Genomic DNA, 27538 nt, shown 5'->3' on the forward strand with positions numbered 1-27538 from the left:
AGTTGCAATATAATGCTGCAGCTCAATAACACTCTGGTTAGACCACATTTGGAATATTGTGTTCAGTTCTGGTTGCCTCATCACAGGAAGGATGTGGAAGCTTTTGAGAGGGTGCAGAGGTTTACCAGGATGCTCCCTGGACTGGAGGGCAGGTCTTATGAGGAAAGGTTAAGGGAGCCAGGGCTTTTTTCATGGGAGCGAAGTAAGATGAGAGGTGGCTTGATAGAGGTGTCCAAGATGATGAGAGGCATAGATACAGTGGATAGCCAGAGACTTTTTCCCAGGGCAGAAATGACTATTACAAGGGGGCATAATTTTAAGGAGATTGGAGGAAGGTATAGGGGAGATGTCAGAAGTAGGCTCTTCACACAGAGAGTGGTGGGCGTGTGGAATGCGGTGCTGGCAGTGGCAGTGGAGTCAGATACTTTAGGGACATTTAAGTGACTCTTGGATAGACAAATGGAGGATAGTAAAATGTAGGGTATGCAGGGTAGATTGATCTTAGTAGGATAATAGGTCGGGACAACATTGTGGGCTGAAGGGCCTGTACTGTTCTATGTCCTATGTTCTTTGCACCATCTTTAACTGTTATTCAATCCAATGATGCACTGGAACAGCAGAGCATACCATATCCAAGGGGCACTGCAGTGACACACCAAGAGTTTCTTTGGTACCACCTTCCAAACCCACAGTCTCTTACATGGAGAAGGTTCAATGGCACATGGAAACACCAGCCTCACCACTCACATGCCATCTATGTCACTCTTCCTTCACTGTCACTGGGTCAAAATGCTGGCTGCCCCTTTGTAACAATGCTAATGGTGTACTAGATCACACAAACTGCAGCGCTTCAAGAGGCCAGCTCGTCAATGTCTTGTGAAGGGTAATTAGGGAGGGGTAATAACTCCCATTGATGAATAAAAACGAGTTTAGTGTGGAATCAGCTGCAAGGATCTGGGGCTTGTGTAAACAGCTAACAGCTTGTTTCATCAACCAACCAGGTTTCCTGGCACCATCTCTGTGCTACCGGGAAACTCTGCACAAAAATTTAAAAGAGCAAAATATTATAGACAATAGACAATAGGTGCAGGAGTAGGCCATTCGGCCCTTCGAGCCAGCACCACAATTCATTATGATCATGGCTGATCATCCACAATCAGCATCCTGTTTCTGCCTTATCCCCATAACCTTTGATTCCATTATCTTTAAGAGCTCTATCTATCTCTTTCTTGAGATGAAAAGAGACAGAAATGTCAGGTTAAAATGCACGCTTTGTTCTAGCTTATAAAAATTCCGACAATAATTAAAATACAAAGGATTTTACTCCATGTTTGTACATTACAATTTTAGTGCAAGAGAGATAGTTCCATAGTCATTAAGACTTGAAACTCCATCAAAGATTAATTTGAATAAATAAGATATTTGTGTGTTTGTTGAGTATCCTGTGGATAAGCACCACAGCACCAGCCTCTCCTCTGTTTTAATACAGAATCTATCAGCATAGACCAGTAAGGCACAATTAGTGAAAGAGCAGGATAAATCATAGATTGCTTACAGCACAGAAAGAGGCCACTTGGTCCATACTGTCTGAGACAAGCATACAAGACACTTCGCTGATTCCAACTTTTAAGCATTTAGCCTGGTGCCAGCAGGTTACAACAATTGAGGTGCACATCCAGTTAAAGGTTTCTTTGTCTACAACCCTTCAGGCAGTGAGGCCCAGATCCCTACCACCTTCTGAATGTAAAACCTTTCTCCTCACTCTCCCCCCTAGCTTTCTGTTAATCACTTCAATCTATGTTCCTTAGTCACTGACGTCTCTGCTGGGGTCTATTACATGCTCTGGACAAAAATCTCAATGAAACTTTCCATTGGTCTCTTCCATTCCAAGGAAAACACCCCATCCTATCAGATCTCTCCTCAGCGCCGCATCCTCCCCTCCTGGCAACATTCCTCTACATCACCTTGAGTAGAATTACATTATTTCAAGAGTGAAGGGACGAGAAATGTACCCAGTTCTGGTTTAACTAGTCATTTATACAGTTGCAAGACAGCCTCCAACATACCAACATCCTCCAACTCTACATATAGAGTCATAGAGTAATACAGCACAGAAACAGACCCTTCTGTCTAACCAATTCATGCTGAACATAATTCCAAACTGAACTACTCCATCTGCCTACTCCTGGCCCATATCCCTTTAAACTCTTCCTATTCATATACCTATCCAAAGGTCTTTTGTGTGTTGTAATTGTACCTGCATCCACCACTTCCTTTGTGTAAACCCCCTCTGTGTAAAAAGATTGCCACCTGTAGACTTTTTAAATCCCTCTCCTCTGCCTTAAAAATGTGCCCCCTCGTCGTCTTAAAATCCCCCATCCCAGAGAAAAGACTCCATTAGCTCTACATAAGCCCCTCATGATTTTATAATGTCACAGTTCAATCTCCCAAGCTCCAGTGAAAACAAAATCCCAGCCTTTCTTTAGAACTCAAACCTTCTACATCCGGAATGGTGGTCCCTTGCTGATCTTTCATGGGCCCCACCCTTCCCTTAGTTATCCTCTTATTCTTAATGTATCGATAAAACATTTTTGGGTTCATTTTAATTTACTTGTCACCACCCCACCCCTGCCATTCCCCTCCCCAACCCCACTTTGCTTCCTTGCTTTCCTTCTTGATATCGCTCCATTTTTTATATTCCTCTTGGCTTTCTGCACTAGAATTTTGGGTGCTAAATATAAGCTTTGTTTTTTAGGCTGTCTTATCCTGTAAGCTCCTTGGCATGCAGGGATACTCCAGCTTTCTCTTTGTGAGAATGTGTTCACTCCAAACCCACCCCCCTCCGTATCTCTTCTCACTGCTCTTATGCTGACTTACCTTCAAGTCACTGTTTCCCAACCACTTCCAGTAAATCACTCCTCAGCTGAATAAATCACACATCAACTCACTGATTTCTGCATTGCACTGGAAATATTTGGTCAATCCAAATTACCTCCTACTGTGAAAATTTACAGAGTGTGAACTTTACAGCAGAATGACACGGGGCGCTAACTAATTCCAACATTATAATTAAAGAATTTCCCTTATCTGCTAATGCAACAGTAATAGAATGGCTTCATTGGCACATTTACTCATTTAATTTTACTCAATGTCGTAATGAGATTTACAAGTTTCTAGAACACAAATGTTATAGACCAGACCAAACCCCACAAAATATATTCAGAAGATAGTCTAGACCCTAACATTTTCTTATTTTAAAGGTAAATGAAAGGTGTTGCGCTCCAGATGCAATTTGATTGGTGAAACTATCAAGTTTAAGCAAAACACACTATATTTTTACACTGCAGTTAAAATACAGACAAAATAAACAGAAAATAAATAATTGGGTTAATTGCAACTATTGAAATACATAATAAAAAAGCTATTAATTAACTGTTCCAATATAGTAACATCCCATAAACACAGACTTGATTGAGACAAATTAAGTAAAACAGATTGCCTCACATGCAGTTCTAGCAGCACCAAGGGAACCCCAGCTTTTAGGTGTAACAGAGAGAGGAAAAAGAATGTCCACATCTAGGTTCAAGACTTCAGCAAGTGCTGAAAGCTAAAACTAAAAATCCTGGTTCTGCGGGAGCCTGACCACACCCATTCAGGTTGCTTCTATTGTTCCAAATTTTAAAAAAACCCAAAACCCACAAGCTGTTTACTTTATTGCCTTTGGAGCAGACTACTGGTCACCTCTGCCTCAACTTTCCTTCATAAAAAAAGGATCAAAATACATCTCTTGAAGCCATTGTATCATTGTACAGTAATTTTCAACAGGCCTGAGTGTCTACTGTGCTTGTTTGTACTCACCATTTGGCTAATGGATGTGCCGTCTTTCACTTTGATTGCAAGCCCCAAATCTGAGAGCCTACAGTTGCCCTTGTCATCCAGCAGAACATTCTCTGGTTTCATGTCACGGTACACAACCTTCATGGAGTGAAGGTGCAGGATTCCACAAGTAATCTGGGCTGTGTAAAATATTGTACGCTTCATTTCAATACCCTTTTCTCCGATGTGGTAAATATGAAATTTCAGATCTCCTCCATTCATCAAGGTCATGACCAAACACAGGTAGTTCTTGTTTTCATAAGCATAGGCCAAACTGACAATAAATGGGCTGTTTGCCTTTTCCAAGATTTCCTTTTCAAGGAGGGCCATCTGCTCCCCGTGTTTCTTCTTTAGCCGTTTCTTGTCCAGCTGTTTACAGGCGTACATCTTACCAGTTGTTTTCACTTGTATAGCACACACCTAACAAGGCAAAATTTGATGCTTTTAATTCAGACAATAATCTGCCTTAATCCACTGATTTTAGACAATCCCTTTGCAAATCTAAAAACGTTGACAAATAATTAAACCAATGAAATACATAACTGCTTGTCATATATTTTTAAGATTTAGTGTTGTAGGATTTTTACAGCACAGGATGAGGCCTTTTGGCAAATTGTGATGGTAATGTTTATCAACTATTCTATCCTGTTTTCCAGCGCTTGTCTCATAGACTTGTAAATATTTTCTATTCAACCTGTTCGGAAATTTTGTGACAAGGTGGAACTAGTATCCGGAATACTTGGCTCAGCAGTTTGGAAGTTACCACACAAGAGTCCAACCTGTAACCTTGTAGATATTTTCTAATCAGCAATGGAGCAAGTGGGACTTGAACCTGCATCTCCTAGCTCGGACACAGGGATATCACCAGTGCATTGCATTCTATGAAATTTCAAATATTCAACTAAATACTTCTTATATATCTTGAAAGTTTAAGGTTTTGGCGAAGATTTGTAGCTCGGGTTGTGGATGAGGTTGTTGATTTTCTCACCAAGCTGGCTTGATTTTGTTCAGATGTTTCGTCAACATACCCTTATCTTTTAAACCTGTATCATTGAAAGTTGCCACCCAGGTTGACAGGGCTGTTAAGAAGGCATACAGTGTTTTAGCTTTTATTAATAGAGGGATTGAGTTCCGGAACCAAGAGGTTATGCTGAAGCTGTACAAAACTCTGGTGTGGCCGCACTTGGAATATTGTGTACAGTTCTGGTCACTGCATTATAAGAAGGATGTGGAAGCTTTGGAAAGGGTGCAGAGGAGATTTACTAGGATGTTGCCTGGTATGGAGGGAAGGTCTTACGAGGAAAGGCTGAGGGACTTGAGGCTGTTTTTGTTAGAGAGAAGAAGGTTGAAAGGTGACTTAATTGAGACATGTAAAATAATCAGAGGGTTAGATAGGGTGGATAGGGGGAGCCTTTTTCCTAGGATGGTGACGGCGAGCACGAGGGGGCATAGCTTTAAATTGAGGGGTGAAAGATATAGGACAGATGTCAGAGGTTGTTTCTTTAGTCAGAGAGTAGTAAGGGAATGGAACGCTTTGCCTGCAACGGTAGTAGATTTGCCAACTTTAGGTACATTTAAGTCGTCATTGGATAAGCATATGGATGTACATGGAATAGTGTAGGTTAGATGGGCTTGAGATCGGTATGACAGGTCGGCACAACATCGAGGGCTGAAGGGCCTGTACTGTGCTGTAATGTTCTATGCGAGGTGACATCATCAGTGAAACCTCTGATGAAGCGATGCCATTTTACTCCGTTTGGAATTTATACTGTCCGGTCCATTATCGTGAGTAGTGTCATGGGTTTGTATATGGGGTCCGATTTTATAGGTTTATTGATTGCATTATGGGTGGAGAGCCATGCCTCCAGGAATTCCTGTGCGTGTCTCTGCTACCATAACAGGCCGGACAGCATAAATTCCAAGCAGAGTAGAACAACATCGCTTCATCGGAGGCCTCACTGATGATGCTACCTGGAACGGTGATGAAACATCTGAACGAAATCAAACCAGCCCAGCGCGTAAGTCAACAACCTCAACTTGTAAGTTCCTGCCTCTGCCACCCTTTCAGGCAACAACTTCAGGTACTGGTCCTCTCTGGGTGAAAATTTGTTTCCAAACATTCCCTCCAAACCCTCCTCTAAACCTTAGAACTGTGACCCCACCTCAGGTTATTGACTCCTCTACTGAGGGCAAATGTTTCTCCTTATCTTTTGATGTTCCTCAGAACTTTGTATCAGGTCTCCTCCTCAGCTAGCTCTGCTCCAAGCATTCTGACCGACCAATTCTAAGCTGCAACTACAAGAAAAAAATATGTTGAAGCTTGTTGCTCTAAAATTTATAATTTTTCTTTCGACTTCTACAAGAATAGGGTTTTTGTTCTGGAGCTGGGATCCCTGATGCTGGATCTGTTTCCTGTGCTTGATGCATAGTTCCAGAGATGTAGAGGAAAGGATTGCAAAGGTGATTCTGGATTGGAGCAAAAGTAAGAGGGTAGTTGTTATGAGGGGCTTTAACTTTCCAAATATTGACTGGAAATGCTATAGTTCGAGCACTTTAAATGGGTCAGTTTTTGTCCAATGTTTCCTGACACAGTATGTAGACGGGCCAACAAGAGGCGAGGTCACATTGGATTTGGTACTGGGTAATGAACCAGGCCAGGTGTTAGATTTGGAGGTAGGTGAGCACTTTGGTGATAGTGACTGTGAAAAGTTTACTTTTGCGATAGAAAGGCATAGGTATATACTGCAGGGCAAGAGTTATAGGTGGGGGAAAGGCAATTATGAGGCGATTAGACAAGATTTAGGATGCATAGGATAGGGAAGGAAACTGCAGGGGCTGGGCATAATTGAAATGTTGAGCTTGTTCAAGGAACAGGTACTGCGTGTCCTTGATAAGTATGTGCCTGTCAGGCTGGGAGGAAGTGGTCGAGCGAGGGAACCGTGATTTACTAAAGAAGTTGAATCTCTTGTCAAGAAGAAGAAGGAGGCTTATGTAAGATGAGACGTGAAGGCTCAGTTAGGGCGCTTAAGACTTACAAGTTAGCCAGGAAGGACTTAAAGAGAGAGCTAAGAAGAGTCAGGAGGGGATATGAGAAGTCTTTGGCAGGTAGGATCAAGGAAAACCCTAAAGCTTTCTATAGGTATGTCAGGAATAAAAGAATGATTAGAGTAAGAATAGGGCCAGTCAAGGACAGTAGTGGGAAGTTGTGCGTGGAGTTCGAAGAGACAGGAGAGGCGCTAAATGAATATTTTTTGTCAGTATTCACACAGGAAAAAGACAATGTTGTCAAGGAGAATACTGAGATACAGGCTATTAGACTAGACGGGATTGAGGTTCATAAGGAGGAGATGTTAGCAATCCTGGAAAATGTGAAAATAGATAAGTCCCCTGGGCCGAATGGGATTTATCCTAGGATTCTCTGGGAAGCTATGGAGGAGATTGCAGATCCTTTGGTTTTGATCTTTATGTCATCATTGTCTACAGGAATAGTGCCAGAAGACTGGAGCATAGCAAATGTTGTCCCCTTGTTCAAGAAGGGGAGTAGAGACAACCCTGGTAATTATAGACCAGTGAGCCTTACTTCGGTTGTGGGTAAAGTGTTGGAAAGGATTTTAAGAGATAGGATTTATAATCATCGAGAAAGGAATAATTTGATTAGGGATAGTCAACACGGTTTTGTGAAGGGTAGGTCGTGCCTCACAAACCTTACTGAGTTCTTTCAGTAGGTGACCAAACAGGTGGATGAGGGTAAAGCAGTTGATGTGGTGCATATGGGTTTCAGTAAAGCGTTTGATAACGTTCCCCACAGTAGGCTATTGCAGAAAATAAGAAGGCATGGGATTGGGTGTTGGTTTAGTGGTTTGGATCAGAAATTGGCTAGCTGTAAGATAGAGGATGGTGGTTGATGGGAAATGTTCATCCCGGAGTTCAGTTACAAGTGATGTACCGCAAGGATCTGTTTTGGGGCCACTGCTGTTTGTCATTTTTGTAAATGACCTGGATGAGTTAGTAAATTTGCAGATGACACTAAAGTTGGTGGAGTTGTAGATAGTGCGAAAGAATGTTGCAGGTTGCAGGGAGACTTACAGAGGGTCATAGATAAGCTGCAGAGCTGGGCTGAGAGGTGGCAAATGGAGTTTAATGCGGAAATGTGTGAGGTGATTCACTTTGGAAGGAGTAACAGGAATACAGAGTACTGGGCTAATGGTAAGATTCTTGGTAGTGTGGACGAGCAGAGGGATCTCGGTGTCCATGTGCATAGATCCCTGAAAGTTGCCACCCAGGTTGGTAGGGTTTTAAGAAGGCATACGGTGTGTTAGGTTTTATTGGTAGAAGGATTGAGTTTCGGAGCCATGAGGTCATGTTGCAGCTGTACAAAACTCTGGTGCGGCCACACTTGGAGTATTGCGTACAGTTCTGTTCACACATTATAGGAAGGATGTGGAAGCTTTGGAAAGGGTGTAGAGGAGATTTACCAGGATATTGCCTGGTCTGGAGCGAAGGCCTTATGAGGAAAGGCTGAGGGATTTGAGGCTGTTTTCGTTAGAGAGAAGAAGGTTAAGAGGTGATTTAATAGAGACATACAAGATGATCAGAGGATTAGATAGGGTGGACAGTGAGAGCCTTTTTCCTCGGATGGTGATGGCTAACAAGAGGGGACATAGCTTTAAATTGAGGGGTTTTAGGACAGATGTCAGAGGTAGGTTCTTTATTCCAATCGTAGTAAGGGGGTGGAATGCCCTGCCTGCAATAGTAGTAGACTTGCCAAGTTTAAGGGCATTTAAATGGTCATTGGATAAACATATGGATAATAATGGAATAGTGTAGGTTAAATGGGCTTCAGTTTGATTTCACAGGTCGGTGCAACATAGAGGGCTGAAGGGCCTGCACTGTGCTGTAATGTTCTATGTTCTATTTCTATGTTTTGTGATGCCATATTGGGGTCCGGTGCCCAAGTGATTTCTGTCAGGGAAGCTCAGGGTCCTGAAGCTGGGGTTCACCAGTGTAGTGTTCAAATAATCCTAGCATCCTGGGGCTGCCAGGGAGGAGTGAGGACCTCGCAATGGAGGGGGCCACTAGAAAAGAATCATAGAATCCTACTGTGTGGAAGAAGACCATTCAGCCCATCGAGTTCACATCTACCCTAATAAGAGCATCCCACCCAGATCCATCCCATCCCTGTAAACCCCTGCATTTCCCAGGGCTAATCCACCTACCCTGTACACTATGGGCAATTTAATATGGCCATTCAGCCTAACCGGCACATCTTTGGACTGTGGGAGGAAACCGGAGCACCCGGACGAAACCCACGCAGACACAGGGAGAACGTGGAAACTCCACACAGATAGTCGCCCGAGGCTGGGATCGAACCTGGATCCCTGGCGCTGTGAGGCAGCCGTGCTAACCACTGAGCCACCGGCTGCAACGGTGATTGTATCACAGGAAGAGTTAAAAACAAAGATAAATTGCAAAAGACCAGAGGTCACCATTGTGGAGGGCCCTGTGGCCAAACTGAATGGCCAGTGGTGGACTGATAGCCATGCAGGGGGTGTGGGGTGTGGGGGGTGGGGGGAGGGTGAAAAGCAACATAGGGAGGATGCTGGGAAATTTGAAACAAGAACAGAATGTGCTGATAGAAACACAGTGGATTTGGAACCACCTGTGGAGAGAGACAGGCAGAGACAAGGGTTAACAGTTCAAGTCCAGTTGACTCTTCCTTGGAAACCCCACCCTCCATGTCCCAGTGTGGTGGGGGTGGGGAGGGGGGGGCTGTGTTTTGGCCTCAGTCTCAGGGTCTGGGGGTGGTTTTCCTACCTCCCACTGAGAATGAGAAATTCTTCCCCATCAAAACAGGGGTCTTCTTACCTCTCCAAATCCACCTTTGCCTAACACCCTGAACTGATAGAAGTACTTCTCGGTTATAGGCTGCCGTTCGAATGCTTTCCACTGCAAGTACTTAGTAAAAAATGGACTGTTTTGGAAGTCTTGGAAAGGTTGCCCGGTGAGGAACATTTTAGCTTCTGTCTGAGCCCTTGGCAGGAGTTCCTCAAAATCATTTTCCGTTGCATCTTTACATTTATCAGCCAGGCCCTGGCTGAGGAAGGACAGGTAGTTCTTTGAATCAGGTTTCAGAAAGTTAGTGACAATGCTCTGCCTCAGATTGTCCTTCACCCCATCTTCGGCCAGATAACAGTCAGTAAGTTCATTTACAAAATCCACAGCGCCTTGGTAGTCTGGAATGGTTGCCGTAAACATATGAAACAACCTCTTGCCAATTGGCTGTCTCTCACATATGCTCTCAAAGGCGATATCAATATTTTGTCTGACTGAAGCACTTTGTTGACGGCTTGGTAAAGCTAAACTCTGTCGCCTCTTTCTCATCTCCTTGAAATCCCCATCCACGTTCCTGGCTTGCAGGTAAACCGTGTTTGCTATCAGGTTGTCGAGTGCTCCCATGTCACACATGTTGCTTTCTTTTGTAGGTCCTCACTCTGTGTGAAAGTATCTGAGAGTCTGTCTTCACCTTGTATCGCTGTGATTCAATGGGTTTGCCAACTGTTATATACCTCCCAGATTCCCCTAAGTACCTTAAGGTGTTCGTTTCAGGAGATTATGATGCCTAAGCGGTTTCCATCTAAGTAGATTTCACTTTTCACGTTTACTCAGTGGCCTTCATGAAAAGTAAGTGGCAACATATTTAGAGGTGCTCCGTTACGGATCCGTTGAGTTCAGCAGTTTTCCTAACTTGTCCCTTCACCTTATAAACTATTGTTGATAACTCCGAACAACAGCATGCATTTTTGAAAACCTATGTTCAGAAATACAATTTTCAGCATATGTAGTTAAATTTAAATTTTAAAACAACAAATGCAAATAACCTATGAGTAAAATTTTGAAGCATACGCACACTGCAACGTAGATTCAAATGTTACAAAGACATAGCTTAAAAAAGGTTTATCACACGGTTATTTTATCATAACTGAATCCTGTCATCATCATTTACTAAGGGAGCTGTCCATTATGCTTGATAGAAACATCAGCAGCCTACAGTGATGTATTAATTTTATTAATATTAATATTATTATTAATAGTCAACTATCGTATAAATCCAACTGGTTTATTAGTTCTGCTTCAGGAAGGAAATACCCAGGAATACTGTTAGCAGTTTTGGTCCCAATTTCAAAGGAAGGATGTGCTGGTGTTGCAAGAGGTCCAGAGGAGGTTTACAACAATGATCCTGGGGATGAAGGGCTTGTCATAGGAGAAGCAGTTACAGAGCCTGGGTCTGCACTCGATGGGATTTAGAAGGATGAGGGGGATCTGATAGAAACTTACAGGTCTGAATACAGTCAACATGTAGAAGGTGTATCCATGAGAAGGAGAGATTAGGACCCGGGAGCACAGCCTCAGTGTGAAGGGATGTCCCTTTAGAACTGAGTTAAGGAGGAATTTCTTCAGCCAAAGGGTGGTGAGTCTGTGGAACTCACTGCTGCAGAAGGCTGTGGAGTTTAAGTATTTAAGACAAAGACATATAGGTTCTTGATTGGTAAGGAGATTGAGGGTTATGTGGAGTAGGCAGGAGAATGGGGTTGAGAAATAGATCAGCTGTGATTGAATGGTGGAACGGACTTGATGGGCTGAATGGCCTAACTCTGCTCTTATATCTTACGGGTCTTACTGTTTAGTCTGGTCTATAAGTAACTGCAAGCTAACAGCAATGTGGGTGACTCTTAACTGCCCTCTAAAATGGTCCAGTAAGCCAATCATGTGAAGGGATAATTAAGGACCAGCAACAAACGCTTGCCTTGTCTATGATGCTGACCAACCCACAAAAGAATAAGTCAAACGGTATGACTGAAATGAATAATAATGCTACAAAAATAAGGAGCTGCTATAATTTATATTTAGACTACTATTTTAAAATAGTAACATATATGAATTTCATCATTCTGTGGCAAGCAATTTTGGTGGTTGACTTTTAAATGCCCGTAATTTTAGTGGAAGAATCAGTAATTTTAAGCGTTATAAATAACTTCTGCTTAAAGATGATATGATTTCAGTTGGATAACCAGCCCTGTAAGCATGGAATACTTCTTGCAGAGTGAAAGGGTATTCAGGTCCTACTGAAACTGTAATGAAACAATTAACAGGGGTAAAGTGCTTCACAGTAATCAGAATATAAATGTACCAGCATTATTTAATCGATAACTTATACCGGTTCTAAAGAGATGCAAAGCACCTCAGGAAAAATACTCAAGATGACAAACCCAGGTAAATTTTGGTGTTACAACATAAAATGCAAACTTGCCATAGTCCAAGCAGCTGATAGAATCCCTACAGCGCAGAAAAAAGGCCATTCGACTCCTTGAGTCTGCAATGACACTCCAAAAAAATCTCACCCAGAGCCAGTCCTGTAACCTCGCCAACCCCACATCTAATCCATGGCCAACTCACCTAGCCTACACACTCTTGGACACTGTATAGGGCTGCCGACTCATAGAGAGAATTATTGGTGTTGAGGAGCATAGGAAGCTGAGGGCAACCTTGTAGAGGTTTATAAAATCGTGAGGGGCATGGATGGCCAAGGTCTTTTTCCCCACGGCAGGGGAGCCCAAAACTACAGGGCATAGGTTAAAGGTGGAGGGGAAAGATTTAAAAGGTCCTGAGTGCCAACATTTTCACCCAGAGGGTGGTGCGTTATGTGGAAAGAGCTGCCACAAGGAGTGGTACAGGCTGGTACAATTACTACATTTAAAACATTTGGTCAGGAAGGGTTTAGAGGGATATGGGCCAAGTGCAGGCAAATGTGATCAGTGATAATGGGAACTGCAGATGCTGGAGAGTCCGAGATAACAAAGTGTGGAGCTGGATGAACACAGCAGGCCAAGCAGCATCTCAGGAGCACAAAAGCTGACATTTTGGGCCTAGACCCTTCATCAGAAAAAAACACTTTTTTTCTGATGAAGGGTCTAGGCCTGAAACATCATCTTTTGTGTTCCTAAGATGCTGCTTGGCCTGCTGTGTTCATCCAGCTCCACACTTTGTTATGCAGGCAAATGGGACTAGTTTAGTTTAGGGAACCTGGTCAACACGGACACGTTGGGCTGAAGGGCCTGTTTCCATGCTGGATGTTTTTACTTAACCTGAGGGGAGACATTGAGATGGTCAGTTCTACATGGTAATCTCAGCCAGTGCAGGGATTAAATCCACACAGTTAGCATCACGGTGTATTGCAACTGACTGACCAGCCAACTGAGCTAACCAAAACCCTTACTAACACCAAAAAAGCAAAAACACAGTGAAATTGAAACCAATGTAAAGACATTTATGATCTCATATTGCTGTCACCTGTCTTGATATTCACATGACATTTTAGCAGTGGCACTTATTACAACCCTGACACTGACTAACCAGTAATTTTCTGAACAACTGTCAAACCTGTATTATTCTAAACCTGTAAAATTGCTAATGCTGCCAGATTTATTCATCAATGCTTTTGAGCACTTACCCACTCAGCCACTGTTTCAAAATATATTCTCACTTTCTCTGTCTCATGCCTTGCAGTGTCTCACAGCTGTGCCAGGCAATCTGCCCTTGGTCTCCTGCCAGTGCTACATTTGAACGGCTGTTTGGGTATACCCAGAAGGGTCCCATGGTGACTCACACTACAATTTCCTCTCCCTTCCTTTGAGGAATTACCTACTCACTGACTGGCACCTCTTCCTGACAGCATGAGCAGAATTGTTAAGTGTGGAATCATTGGCTCAAAGCCATAACCAGCCTTTCTGTGCACAACATCTTGGAGCTACCATGTTAAACTGCTTTTATACATATAATACAGCAATCAAAGGAAACCGAGTGACAGATAGAGAATTCAGGCATCAATCCATCTTAAACCAATTGGATAGAAATGTCCTTCTTCTGAGGCTGCCAAGAGGTTTGACAAGTCTGTTCAATTCTTCAGTCGGTCATTCGTGAATTTCTAAAAAGTTGATGTGTTTGATGTCTGCAGTTAAAGTGAAAATCCATTTGCACTTACATCCATGACTTATAGATGTGAAATTAAGTTGGTTGTTAAATTTGTCCACTTTTTAAAAACTGGCAGGGCAAACATTAAACTCAAGCCAAGATTCTAGATATTTTTGAAACTGCTAGGCATCCTGTATGGTTTTAAACTTCAAAGACTGACAATATTAAATTTTGCAGTCATCTAGGCTTGAAACATTAGCTTGCTCTCTCTCCATGGATGCTTCCTGACCTGCCGCGATTCAGTATTTTTGTTCTCAGTTAAATTTTTCAAAGTTCATACTTGTAAGAATTTTAGATTGACCACTCTACAACATAAAACTGCCTGAAATTCATTCAGAATGATAGATATCTGATTATATTACTCACTTGGAGCTTGTGTACAGTGGTCCTTCTGCAGCTTAAGCCCAACAGTGTTTCATCACTCAGTAAAACAGTAAACTTACTTACAGAACATTACATAACGGGCCAGAGTTTGCACTAAGCATTAGGGTGACAATGACTCCACCCTTTCCATCACCCGACCCACCTGGACTCACGCTCCCCCACCCAAAATCCACAGGCTAGCAACTTACAATAACTACACATGCAGTTAAATACTGAAATCTGGAAGCTATCACGGGTATTTCTCAAATTTCCTGAACTGAAAGTGCTGTGTAACATCCTGAGGTTTTGAAGTGGAAACATTAATCTAGTTGCTCTAATCAAATAGCCTAAGAGCTCCTGAAATGCACTCTAATCTCTTCCTTCCTTCTGAGTTACCATAGAATGTCCAACTTGCTCTCCCAACTCCATCTCCATCCCTCTCCCTGATCAGCTATTACAACATCTTTCTTAATATCAAAACACATTCTTACATTCACAGCTAACACAGAGTTAGCCTCATTGATGCTACTAACTTACTTACCATTCCATTTTTATTAAAAGATTTAAAAATCATTTTGATGCAGATTGACAGCACAACAGTTTAGCAAATTCATTCTTTTTCCCTTCGTGGGCTGCTGATGTCACTGGCTAGGCTGTCCCTAACTGCCCTTGAGAAGGTGGGGGTGAGCTGCCTTCTCGAACTGCTGCAGTCCATGTGCTATAGAGTGACCCACAATGCACTTCAGGAGGGAATTCCAGGGTTTTGACCCAGCAACATTGAAGAAATGGTGATATATTTCCAAGTCAGGATGGTGAATGGCTTGGAGGGGAACCTGAAGGTGGTGGTATTCCCATGAATTTGCTGTCCTTGTCCTTGTCATAACAACTCTGAGCTGTCTTCTCCTGAACTATCAGGAATCCTTTTAAAACTGAAGACTAAAAATCCTGTGAAAGAACCTATAGCATTATATATGACCAGCCTTCTGCTGAACTTACAAAAAACTGATGATTTAGGTGATGAATGCTTTATTTTTATCTCATAATAACCATGATGCTATATGTCTTTCGCCTGTCCTACCTTCACGTAATAATTACAGTTAAGCTAAATGCTGTAAACAATCCTATAAGATGCTTACATATTATTAGAACAACATCCCCCCTGAAAAGACTAAAAATACAGTCCTTCTTGAATAACCTTACAAATTTTGAACTGTTCACTAACTTAGTTCAAAATTTGGAAAAAGAAACAAAGGAGTGTTGCTATCCTCTCTCTGTCTGTCAAAGAAAATTTCACTCTGATGAATGTCAACGTGTGAGGAAGCTGTCAGAAACAGACAGTGCGTGGTACTTAACATACAACTAGGTTATGTTGAAAGGATAATCCTTTAAAACCTTAGCTCCAAAACACTTGGATCATTGTTAGGCATCTTTACTTTCAATTTAGAACTGAGAAATATTCTAGAAATAATGTGCTGTCTCTTTACATCAAAGGAATATCTAATTAGTGTGATACATGGGTGGAATCCTGTCAGGAAGAGTGCTAATTGGCATTGTACTTCTTTCAAATGCCGTTAATCAGGTTGATGGACATCAAGGGTTGAAAATTAGGTTATTACCATTGAGAGGCAACTTGTGAGCCAAGAGCAGAAAGGTACATTGCTGCTGAACCAGAAGAATGTATCTTGGAAATTTAGGTCTGCTGCTGATGATTTCTCAGCTTCAGTGCATCAATCACTCTTGCAGATAGCGTAGGTTTTCCTTTTAATCAGAATTGATTCGCACTTCCCTACATCTATTTCCATGGTGATGTAACCCTGGGCTGCAATAATAGTTCCCCCTTTTGCTCTGAACTAGATATTCACATCTTTTGATTTGATTTATTATTGTCACATGTACCAAAATATAGTGAAAACCAGGCAAATCATACCTTATGTTAAGTACATCAGGGTAACAGAGCAGAATGCAGAATATAGAGTTACAGCTGCACAGAAGGTGCAGAGAAAGATCAACTCTGATGTACGAGAGGTCCATTCAAAGGTCTGATAACAGCAGGAAAGAAGCTCTTCTTGAATCTATTGGTACATGTTTTCAAACTTTTGTATATTTGGCCTGATGGAAGAGGACGGAAGAGGGTGGAAGAGAGTATAACCGGAGTGGGAAGGGTCTTTAATTATGTTGGCTGCTTTCCCAAGGCAGTTGGAAGTGTAGAAGGAATCAATGGAAGGAAGGCTGTTTTGTGATGGACTGGGCTATGTTCATACCTCTCTGTAATTTTGCACATGCTCTCATGAGCTTCTCCAATTTTCCTCAAGGCAAAACCAGAAAATGGTCAACAAGATACAGCTTGTGAAAAAATAATGATTGCTTTAATTCGTGATCAACTAACTCTAACTGTCCTCCAGCATTTCTGTACATCGAACTCTGTGCCTACGGTCCGTTCCCTGGGACACATATGGAGATAAAATTTGATTGTGCCTGGAGGACCATCAACTTGGTGAAAGATGCTCTTTGGTCTGCTCAAAGGTGTAAGGGGTTAAACTTGACCGAGTGTTACAAACTGGCACATTCCAAGGTCTCGGACTATGTGTGAGGGATGCACTGCAGCTGAGGGAAGTAACTGATAAGGCACAGTGGGGAAAGGCCATCATCTAAGGTCTGAGGGTCTGTCACATTTCAAGATGCCCTCATGATTTTAAAGGGCATTTAAATAGTTTCCTTCCATATACAGAAAATACCTTTGTTGGACTGAGGTTTTAAGGAGGAATGTAAAAATTTCACTGTCTTTGCTGCAAAGTCTAAACAGAACTATTTGCATATTCCGAGACATAATTTGTGAATAAAGCATATTTTTGAAATTAACAAAACTTCTGTCCACTTAGTCTCAACAAAAACTCGAAGGGGGCTGATCTCTCAGCACGGCTTGTGTCTCAGTTTGTTTTCTTTCCTTTGTTACAGTTCAGGAGCAAAAATGAAGAGGTCCCTATTTTTCCAAGAAATTAGAGAGCTTGTAATACAATCGGTATGAACAATTTATCAAAATATGTTAATGAATTATTCACTGTTTACAGGGTTTGGGGAATACCACATTAACTTATTAACAATCTAACATACTTTCCACTAATGCACAGTACTTAAAGTAAAACGTTCATTCCTTGCTCCTTTCTCTGGCAAAGAAATCAACAGATTGCAAATGTGACAGTGCATTTGAAAGAAAAAACTAAACTGAGCCTTGATTGAGCTATTTCTTTCCCTCAAATTTGGTAGTGTCAATTACGTTAAAATTTATCTTGGACAGTATTTAGCTGACAAGGAATATTATGTACTCTCTGTGGACACTAAACGTGGACAGATGCGCGTTTTCAAAATCCTACCACTGACTGGTAGCTTCACTTTGGTTTAAATTGGAATGGTATAAACACTTTTCAAAATGTTGCTACATTCCACTGGACAGCCACTGCCACAGTTGAAATCAGTATTCAGTCACAAAGGAACAGCGATCATTTTGCACCCTAGGTGTTCACAACCAGACAGTTCACAACAGCAGCATCTTGTCTGACCCTGAATGTTACCACCACTGAGACCATCTACTACCAGCTCTGCAATATCTCAGCCTCTGCTTTAACCCAGTCCTCATCTATACCTGTGTTACTGTGAGATAAGCTGGCTTTGATGCACTCATAGATAGGAGGAACTGCAGATGCTGGAGAATCTGAGATAACAAGATGTGGAGCTGGATGAACACAGCAAGGCCAAACAGCATCAGAGGAGCAGGAAAGCTGATGTTCTGGGTCTAGACCCCTTCCCCATCTTGCATCTTTCATAAACTTGAGCTCACTGAATTTTCTCCTGCCTTGCTCTACATCCTAGTCACCTCTCATCCCTTTGCGCTAACTGACCCACAATATCTCCTGCTCCAACAGCTCTTACTTTGAAAAACTTAGCACATTTCCCATTCATGGCATTGCCCTTCCCATCTTTATAACCTCCTGAATCCCCACATTTTCTGAGGTTTCTTGGTTCCTGGCTACTTACACATCCCTGATTTTCACTGTCCCAACATTGACGGTTGTACGTTCATGTACGTGTGCCCTAAGTTCTGGAATTTCCTCCTTTAACCTTTCTAACTCTGTCTCTCCTCCTCTAAAATGCTCTTTAATGATCCCAATTTTGGTGTGAAGGGGACAGTTCCAAAGTTTGCAGATGACACAAAACTTGGAAAAATTGCAAATTGTGAGGACAGAGCAGAACTCCAAAAGGACATAAACAAGTGATGGAGTGTGCGGAGGAGTGGCAGATTTGGGTCAATGCAGAGAAGTGTGAGGTGATGCAATTTAGACAATAGACAATAGGTGCTGGAGTAGGCCATTCGGCCCTTCGAACCAGCACCACCATTCATTATGATCATGGCTGATCATCCACAATCAGTATCCTGTTCCTGCCTTATCCCCATAACCCTTGATTCCACTATCTTTAAGAGCTCTATCCACTTAGTTGGAAGAACATTGGACATCAATATAAAATAATGGGTACAATTCTAACAGGGGGTGCAGGAACAGGGGGACCTGGGTGCGTATGTTCACAGATCAATGAAGGTGACAGGAACAGAAACAGAAGTTGCTGGAAAAGCTCAGCAGGTTTGGCAGCATCTGTGGAGGGAAAAAACAGAGTTAATGTTTCGGGTCCGGTGACCCTTCCTTGGAATGGTTCACCAGACTCTAAACGTAAACTCTGTTTTTTTCCTTCACCAATGCTGCCAGACCTGCTGAGCTTTTCCAGCAACTTCTGTTTCTGTTCCTGATTTACAGCATCCGCAGTTCTTTCAGTTTTTATTGGAAGTGGCAGGACAGGTGCACTGGCAATTAATAAAGAATACACAAACAAAAACAGAAGTTGCAGCAAAAGCTCAAAAGTCTGGCAGCATCTGTGGAGAGAAATCAGAGCTAACATTTCGGGTTAAGTGTCCATTTTTCAGAACTGGTTGTAGCTAGGGAAAGGTTGATGTACATGCTGAAGATGGGGGTTGGGGGAATGGGGAGGAGTAAAAATGACAAGTGAAGACGGAGCCCGATGTAAAGGGTAATGGTCAGCGTGGGAGAATGAGTAGCTGCTAATGGGGACTGTGAGTGACTGACCATGGGATGGTTGTCATAGTAGCCCATGTGATGACCTCAAAACCCACACACCAGGCCTTGTCATCATAGACGGGGATGAGCGACTCCCACTCTGAAAAGGAGCAAGAATGAGTGAGCATTAATTTGAAGTAATGTATAAACGAAGCAAGGGCAGTGTTAGAAAATAACTTTTTCACTCAGCACGTAGTTAGGAATAGAGAATGCACTGACTGGAAATGTGGTGGAAGCATTCAAGAAAGGTATTAGATGATTATTTAGATAAAAACAATGTGCAAGGGAGATGGGGTAAGAGCAGGAGATTGACATGAGGTAATGATGTTTGTTTTTAGAGGTGGTGCAGGCAATGATGGGCTGAACGGCCTCATTTGTGATTTTTTGTGATTAACTAAACTTTGGACCTTTTTAAATTCATTCAAGGGATGTGGGCGTCACTGGTTGGGCCCAGCTTTTATTGCTCGTCCCTTGAGAAGGTGGGGGTGAGGGAATTCTAATATCACCAATGCTTGATAACACTCCTCTGAAGCACCCTGGGATATTTCACTTCATTAGAGTGCTATGTAAACACAAGTGATCACAGCAAAACTCCGCAATACAAGGTGATCTATAAGGTAAATAATTTTAAAATGACAAATCTCTGTGCAGTTAAGCTGCAGCCTGTGGGTAATTAGAGCGCTGAAGAAATAAATCGGCAGATGGAATCAACTGTACTTATCAATTATTAAACTGGACAACTGTGCTGCACGGCCCTTCCGTACTGATTAAGATTAATGTGTTGGACACCCGCAAGTAGTAGAAGGACTTCACTTTGCTAACTGTGTCGCAGTGCAAAGAGAAATATAAACTTACATCAGTTTCTAACATTCATCTTGCCACCCTAATTCAGAAACAACAATAGAAATGAAATAATAAAACTCTGAATGTAGCAGTGAATGATAACACGTGCTGCGGAAATGATCAGTGCCCCAGGAAACAGGAAGGTGTACACAACAAAGTGCCATTGTTTTAGATGCAATGTTCGTTGGAGGACTTAAGTTTGGAAGGATTGTGAAAAGTAGATTTATTTCAAGTCTTGCGGAAATACCTGGAATTGTTTCTTTAAAAGAGATTATTAACAGTTCACTGAAGATTGAGTTTTTTTTTAAACAGGGTGCTATAAATTCCCACAGTTGGCAATATTAAGGGGCTTGGTTAACTCAGTTGGCTGGTTTGCAACGCAGAGGGATGTTAACAGTGTGGGTTCAATTCCTCTAGTGGCTGAGGTTACCATGAAGGACTCTCCTTCTCAGACTCTCCCCTTGCCTGAGGCACGGTGACCCTCAGGTTAAATCCCCACCAGGTCATCTCTCTCATTAGAGAGAGAGAGTGGGACTGTGCAAACTTTACTGTTTATTGTTTTTTTAATAGGCTAATATACAAATCTATTTGTGATACACCGGAATCTAAACTTTTTTCAAAATTAATTCTTTATTTGGTAGTCCACAGAAAGATTCTAAGAGTAGGTTCAGAAGCAGGGTTTTTTTTAATCACATATGGAATTAAGAGCTAGATTTTCCAAGGGGTGGGTAATCTCCCACAGATTGCTAACCCACTCCGATTTGAGCTCCACATTTCTGAAGGAGTCCTGATCAGAATCATCTGTCAGAAATGTGGAGCTGCACTTAAATTTGACAGGACCCTCATGGTGTAGAACAGTTGGGGCAAAACAGCAGCAGCACCCCCACCCCGAGCAGTCAGTCCCGTGACATAAAGGCCCAGATGGTGCTTTGACTGCTTTGATGAAAGCCCAAGTACCTAAGGTATCTGTGAGGTTACAGTGCCAACAGGATATGGTACTAGATAATTCAGCCCACAGATGAGTAAGGGTGTCGGCTATCGGGGTTAGGGTGACCCATGGATAGACTGGCAAGGTGACAAGATTGAGGGTTTAGGGTAAGTTGGGGTAGGTGAGAGATATCATCTCTGGCACGATTTTGGATAGACGGCCATGGGTTCCAGGAGATGGTCTCTGGTCCCAGGTCCCAGGTCGAGGAAGTTGCCAGCTGGGGGTGAGTCTGACCATCAGGGAATGCAGGCCAAATGTTTTAGAAAACGTTTTTTGAAATTTCATTTTGGTGAAACAAACAAGGGCAGGATTTAAACATTCAATGGTAGGGGGATAATAAAGTGTGAAGCTGGATGAACACCGCAGGCCAAGCAGCATCTCAGGAGCACAAAAGCTGACGTTTCAGGCCTAGACCCTTCATCAGAGAGGGGGATGGGGAGAGGGAACTGGAATAAATAGGGAGAGAAGGGGAGGCGGACTGAAGATGGAGAGAAAAGAAGATAGGTGGAGAGGAGAGTATAGGTGGGGAGGTAGGAAGGGGATAGGTCATTCCGGGGAAGACTGACAGGTCAAGGAGGTGGGATGAGGTTAGTCGGTAGGAAATGGAGGTGCGGCTTGAGGTGGGAGGAAGGGATGGGTGAGAGGAAGAACAGGTTAGGGAGGCAGAGACAGGCTGGGCTGGTTTTGGGATGCAGTGGGGGAAGGGGATGAGCTGGGCTGGTTTTGGGAAGCGGTGGGGGAAGGGGAGATTTTGAAGCTGGTGAAGTCCACATTGATACCATTGGGCTGCAGGGTTCCCAAGCGGAATATGAGTTGCTGTTCCTGCAACCTTCGGGTGGCAACCTTGTGGCATTGCAGGAGGCCCATGACGGACATGTTGTCGAAAGAATTGGAGGGGGAGTTAAAATGGTTCGCGACTTGGAGGTGCAGTTGCTTATTACGAACTGAGCGGAGGTGTTCTGCAAAGCGGTCCCCAAGGCTCCACTTGGTTTCCCCGATGTAGAGGAGGCCACACCAGGTACAATGGATACAGTATACCACAGTGGCAGATGTGCAGGTGAACCTCTGCTTAATGTGGAATGTCATCTTGGGGCCTGGGATGGGGGTGAGGGAGGAGGTGTGGGGGCAAGTGTAGCTCTTCCTGCGGTTGCAGGGGAAGGTGCTGGGTGTGGTGGGGTTGGAGGGGAGTTTGGAGCGAACAAGGGAGTCACGGAGAGAGTGGTCTCTCCGGAAGGCAGACAAGGGTGGGGATGGAAAAATGTCTTGGGTGGTGGGGTCGGATTGTAGATGGCGGAAGTGTCAGAGGATGATGCGTTGTATCCGGAGGTTGGTGGGGTGGTGTGTGAGAATGAGGGGGATCCTCTTGGGGCGGTTGTGGCGGGGGCGGGATGTGAGGCATGTGTTGTGGGATATGCGGGAGACGCGGTCAAGGGCGTTCTCGACCACTGCGGGGGGAAAGTTGCGGTCCTTGAAGAACTTGGACATCTGGGATGTGCGGGAGTGGAATGCCTCAGCCTGGGAGCAGATGCGGCGGAGGCGGAGGAATTGGGAATAGCAGATGGAATTTTTGCAGGCTGGTGGGTGGGAGGAGTTGTATTCTAGGTAGCTGTGGGAGTCGGTGGGCTTGAAATGGACATCAGTTTCTAGCTGGTTGTCTGAGATGGAGATAGAGAGGTCCAGAAAGGTGAGCGATGTGTTGGAGATGGCCCAGGTGAACTTGTGGTTGGGGTGGAAGGTGTTGGTGAAGTGGATGAACTGTTCAAGCTCCTCTGGGGAGCAAGAGGCGGCGCCGATAAAGTCATCAATGTAACGGAGGAAGAGTTGGGGTTTGGGGCCTGTGTAGGTGTGGAAGAGGGACTGTTCCACGTAACCTATAAAGAGGCAGGCATAGCTTGGGCCCATGCGGGTACCCATGGCCACCCTCTTTGTCTGTAGGAAGTGGGAGGAATCAAAAGAGAAGTTGTTGAGGGTGAGGACAAGGGTGAGGGTGAGTCAATGGTAGGGTCCTGGGAAGTGTTGTAGAACAGAGAGACCTAGGGGTTCAGGTGGACAGGGTGTAAGAAGGCGTTTAGTATGCTTGCCTTCATTACTCAGATCAATGACTATAGGAATTGGGATGTCATGCCGAGGTTATACAGGATGCTGGTGAGGCCACTTCTGCAGTATTATCTACAGTTCTGACCACCCTGCCATAGAAATTGGAGAGGGTTCAGAACAGATTTACCAGGATGCTGCCAGGACTGAAGGTTTGAGTATAGGCTGGGACTTTCTTCACTGGAGCATAGGAGGTTGAGGGGAGACCTTATAGAGGTTTATAAAATCATGATGCGCATGGATAAACAAATGTCCTTTCCCCAGGGTAGGGGAGTTCAAAACTAGAGGGCATATTTTTAAGATGAGAGAAGAAAGGTTTAAAAGGAATGTGAGGGGGAAAGTTTTCACACAGAGGGTGGTGCTTACGTGGAATGATCAGACAGAGGAAGTGACAGATACAGGTACAGTTACAATGTTTAAAAGACACGAATAGGAAAGGTTTGGAGGAGATATGGGCCAAACCCAGGCAAGTGGGACTAGTTTAGTTGGGGAATCTTGGTCGGCATGGACTGATTGGACTGTAGGAGATGTTTCCATGCTGCATGACTCTATGGCTCCAAACATAATTATGAAAAATAAGTTGCAAATATTCTTCAGAAATACATTATGAGTGGAATGTGGATTCACGAAGAAGCTGCTCCAATTCTGGAGTAAAGAAAGAACATTTTTAGCTACACAGGAAGGTGATAGCCTAGTAGTATTATCACTAGAATGTTAATCCAAAGACATTCTGGGGACCTGGGTTCAGATCCCACCATGGCAAATGGTGGAATTTGAATTCAGCAAATATCTGGAATTAAGAGTTTAACGATGATCATGAATCCATTGCTGATTGTCAAGAAAAACCCATCAGGCTCAAAGTTTTTTTGAGAAGATTTGTAGCTTGGGTTGTGGATGAGGTTGTAGACATGCTCACTGAGCCGGTGTGTTTGATTGCAGAAGTTTTATCACGATGCTAGGCAACACCGTCAGTGGGCCTCCGGTGAAGCGTCGGCGTTCTGCCCCGCTCATTATTTATATGCCTCGGTTAGTTGGGGTGTTTGGTATCACTTCCAGTTCTGTTTCTCAGTGGTTTTGCACAAAGGGTCGAATTCGCTGATGGAGTTCTAGTTGGAATACCAGACCCCCAGGAATTCCCTGGCATGTCTCTGTTTGGCTCATGCTATCATGGATGTGTTATCTCAGTCAAATTTGTGTCCCTTTTTGTCCATGTGTCGTGAGACCAGTGAGAACTGGTTGTGTCTCCTGGTGACTAGTTGGTGTTCGGGTATCCTTATTGTCGGTTTTCTTCCGGTCTGGTCTACGTAGTGCTTCTCACAGTCCTTTGCGCAGTACTTTGTACATTACCCCAGTGTTGCTGGCCTTGGGTATGGGCTCCTTTACGTTTGTCAGATGCTGCCGCAGGGTGGTTATTGGTTTGTGGGCTACCCTGATACCGAGGGTTTTGAGTAGCCTTGCAGTCATCTCTGAAATGCCCTTGATGTACGGTAGATTGATTAGTGACTCGTTTTGTGTTGTGTCTTTCTGTTGTGGTCTGTCGCAGAAGTAATCGCGGATTGTGCTTTTTAAGTATCCATTCCTTTTGAACACTCCGTATGGTTGCTCCTGTTCTGCTTTGTGTAGTTCCGGTCGCTGCAATATGCTGCAGCTCATTTAAGTAATGTTCTGATGCAGTTCCATTTGTGGGTGTTGGGGTGGTTGCTGGTGTAATTGAGTATCTGCGTATGCGCAGTCTTTCTATACACACTAGTCCAGAGTTCCCTGTTGTTCCTACGTTCTACCAGTATGTCCAGGAAGGGTAGTCAGTTGTTGTTCTCTTCTTCTTTTGTGAATTTTATCTCAGTGAGGACGTTATTTGTGTGTGTGGGTGAGTTTCTTCTAGTTTTGCGCGTTTAATAATCACAAAGGTGTCATCTACATATCGGAGCCTAAGTTTGGGGTGTATTGTTTCCAGTGGTTGGATGGCCACCAAAGAAAATATAAACTGTTCACTTCCCTCAAATTGGGAATATAGGTCCCCAACTGTATTTATCCAAAATAGTTTGGAGAAAATAACTGGCACGATGCTGCAGTTATCAGTCTTTATCTAGGAAAACTACTGTAAAGTACTGGACAGCACCAATCAGCATCAGATACCTTGTACCACCAACCTAGTGAATAATGTGCTTACTCCACAACTTTTATTGCATTTCTAATGACAGTATTTTCCTCAACTTTACACTTTGAAATATTCTGTGAACTTATAATTATATAACTAATAAAATACATCAGTGACAGAAAGGGTTGGGGGAATTGACCGTGAAGTCAATCTTGATGTAACCTTTAATTTTAAACAGCTTAGGTCTGTAAGGAGAACTGTTACCTAATTCGACAAAATTCTTACTTTCTGTATGCAATGGAACCAAAAGAAGTGATCAAATCCAAACAGAAACACTAAAGATCCTGGAAATTCTGAAGTAAAAGTACAAGGTGCTGGAAATACTCAGTGGGTCTGGCAACTTCTGTGGAGAGAAAAGGAAGTCAGCTTTTTAGCTCAATGTCCTTTTACCAGGACTCATCAAAAGTTTTAATGAAATGTTAACTTCCCACAGATGTTGCCCAAAAATATTTAACGTTTGCTTTCTTAGCTCCAGTAGCTTCCAAATATGTTATACAATAGCTGAAGCTCATGTAACTATTACTGCTTTGCTGATTATTCACATATACAAGCTCATTACCTGGGGAGGCACAAATCAGGTGGGTGGTAATACCTCATGCTGCTTCAGTGCAAAGACGACTTGAATCCTATTATCAGGCACCAGCTGCTTACTGTATGTTTCTGTGAACTAATGAGGAAAATGTTTATCAGAAATACAACCTGTACACAAAAACAATTTTATATTCCAAAGTGCCCATTTCATCAATGGAGGAAAAGTCAATTAAACTGTTCAGTTTTTATTGATCAACGACCACTTCAGATGGCACTAGAAAACATGCTTTCAATCAATTTCCCTGGTTCCTACTTTCTTTTCTTGGTGTGATTTGGCCATTGGTCACTTCAAGAACAAAAATGGGATTCCCTTGACAAAGGATATAGTGGTATTGGAGGCAGTTCAGGGGACGGTCACTGGATTGATTCCCGAGGTGGGGGGTTCGTCTTATGAAGAGGGATTGAGCAGTTCAGGCTGACACTGCTTAGGATTTAGAAGAGTGAGAGATCTGATTGATAAGATGCTAAAAGGGATTGAAAAGAGAGAGGATATTTCCTCACATGGGGTCACAGTTTTAGGATAAAGGGTAATAGACTTAAAACAGGGATGAGGAGGCATTACCTCTCTCTAAAAGTCAGGAATCTGTGGAATTCACTCACCCACAGTGTGGTAGATACTGGGACATTGAGTAAATTTAAGGAGATCGACAGATCTTTAATTATTAATGGCTAAAGAGCTATTAAGAGTGGGCAGGAAATTGAAGTTGAGGCTGAGATGAGATCAGCCATAATCGTATTAAAAGGTGGAACAGGCTCGAGGGGCTGAATAGCCTCCTCCTGCTCCAGATTATGTTCTTATCTATATGGGACCTCCAAACCAGTGTGTTAGCCCAGAGAACTTTAGACATGGTGTTCATGAAATTTTACAGCCTTTACCTTGTCATAAGATTGATTGCATTTGGTAAATTGACCCTTTAAATTTGAAAAAAGCCCACGCTCCTTAGTTGCTGGCGTCAATCACAGAAATATAATTCATCAACTTTTACTCATTATTTAAATAAAGGCTAATGTATTCAATTTTCATCCAGTAGAACATGATGGAGGAATGTGAAATGGTCCCCTCTCCCAAATCTCTGACATTTAGCCTGGAAGCAAAAGGTAACCCACCCCAGTTCAGACATTTCTAGTGAGCATAATTTAAAATGCTGAGAGAAGAAATGCAACTCCTGTGTCAATGTTTCTGTGGCATTCTACTTTTCTAAAACAAACTATAAAAAAGCTTATTACCAATTGGCAGTTATCAGCTTCTAGTGTTGTAGGAAAGGTCATACGAAATATGGCCTTTAAAGTTAAATAATATTGATCAAAGTGACTTCTAAAAGTAAAATGCTTGAGCACAATTATAAAACGCGATGCTGTAGAGACAAACAAAATTGCCACACAATCTGTCAAAGTTTGTACTGGGCAATAGTCTTAGTGGTATTATTGCTGGGCTATTAATCCAAAGACTTAGTAACGTTCTGGGGACCCAGG

General features: G+C 42.9%; 1 protein-coding gene across 2 annotated transcripts in view; it reads right to left on the bottom strand.

The window, feature by feature from the left end:
• The window catches only part of LOC125457588 (rhodopsin kinase grk7-a-like), a 45060-nt gene that overhangs the window by 16476 nt on the left and 1046 nt on the right, over window positions 1–27538 (bottom strand). The window contains exons 2-4 of one of the 2 annotated variants that reach the window (XM_048542016.2): window positions 26034–26141; window positions 9742–10684; window positions 3859–4296 (exon numbers count right to left, since the gene is read on the bottom strand). In XM_048542016.2, coding sequence (XP_048397973.1) covers window positions 3859–4296; window positions 9742–10341 — 1038 coding nt within the window. In that variant the 5' untranslated portion in view covers window positions 10342–10684; window positions 26034–26141. Of the gene's footprint in view, window positions 1–3858; window positions 4297–9741; window positions 10685–14809; window positions 15178–26033; window positions 26142–27538 lie in introns of those variants that run through there. The other variant, XM_048542017.2, reaches the window with a different exon arrangement.

The sequence above is a fragment of the Stegostoma tigrinum genome, chromosome 14, assembly GCF_030684315.1.
Source record: "Stegostoma tigrinum isolate sSteTig4 chromosome 14, sSteTig4.hap1, whole genome shotgun sequence".
In the NCBI taxonomy this organism is placed as follows: Eukaryota; Metazoa; Chordata; class Chondrichthyes; order Orectolobiformes; family Stegostomatidae; genus Stegostoma; species Stegostoma tigrinum.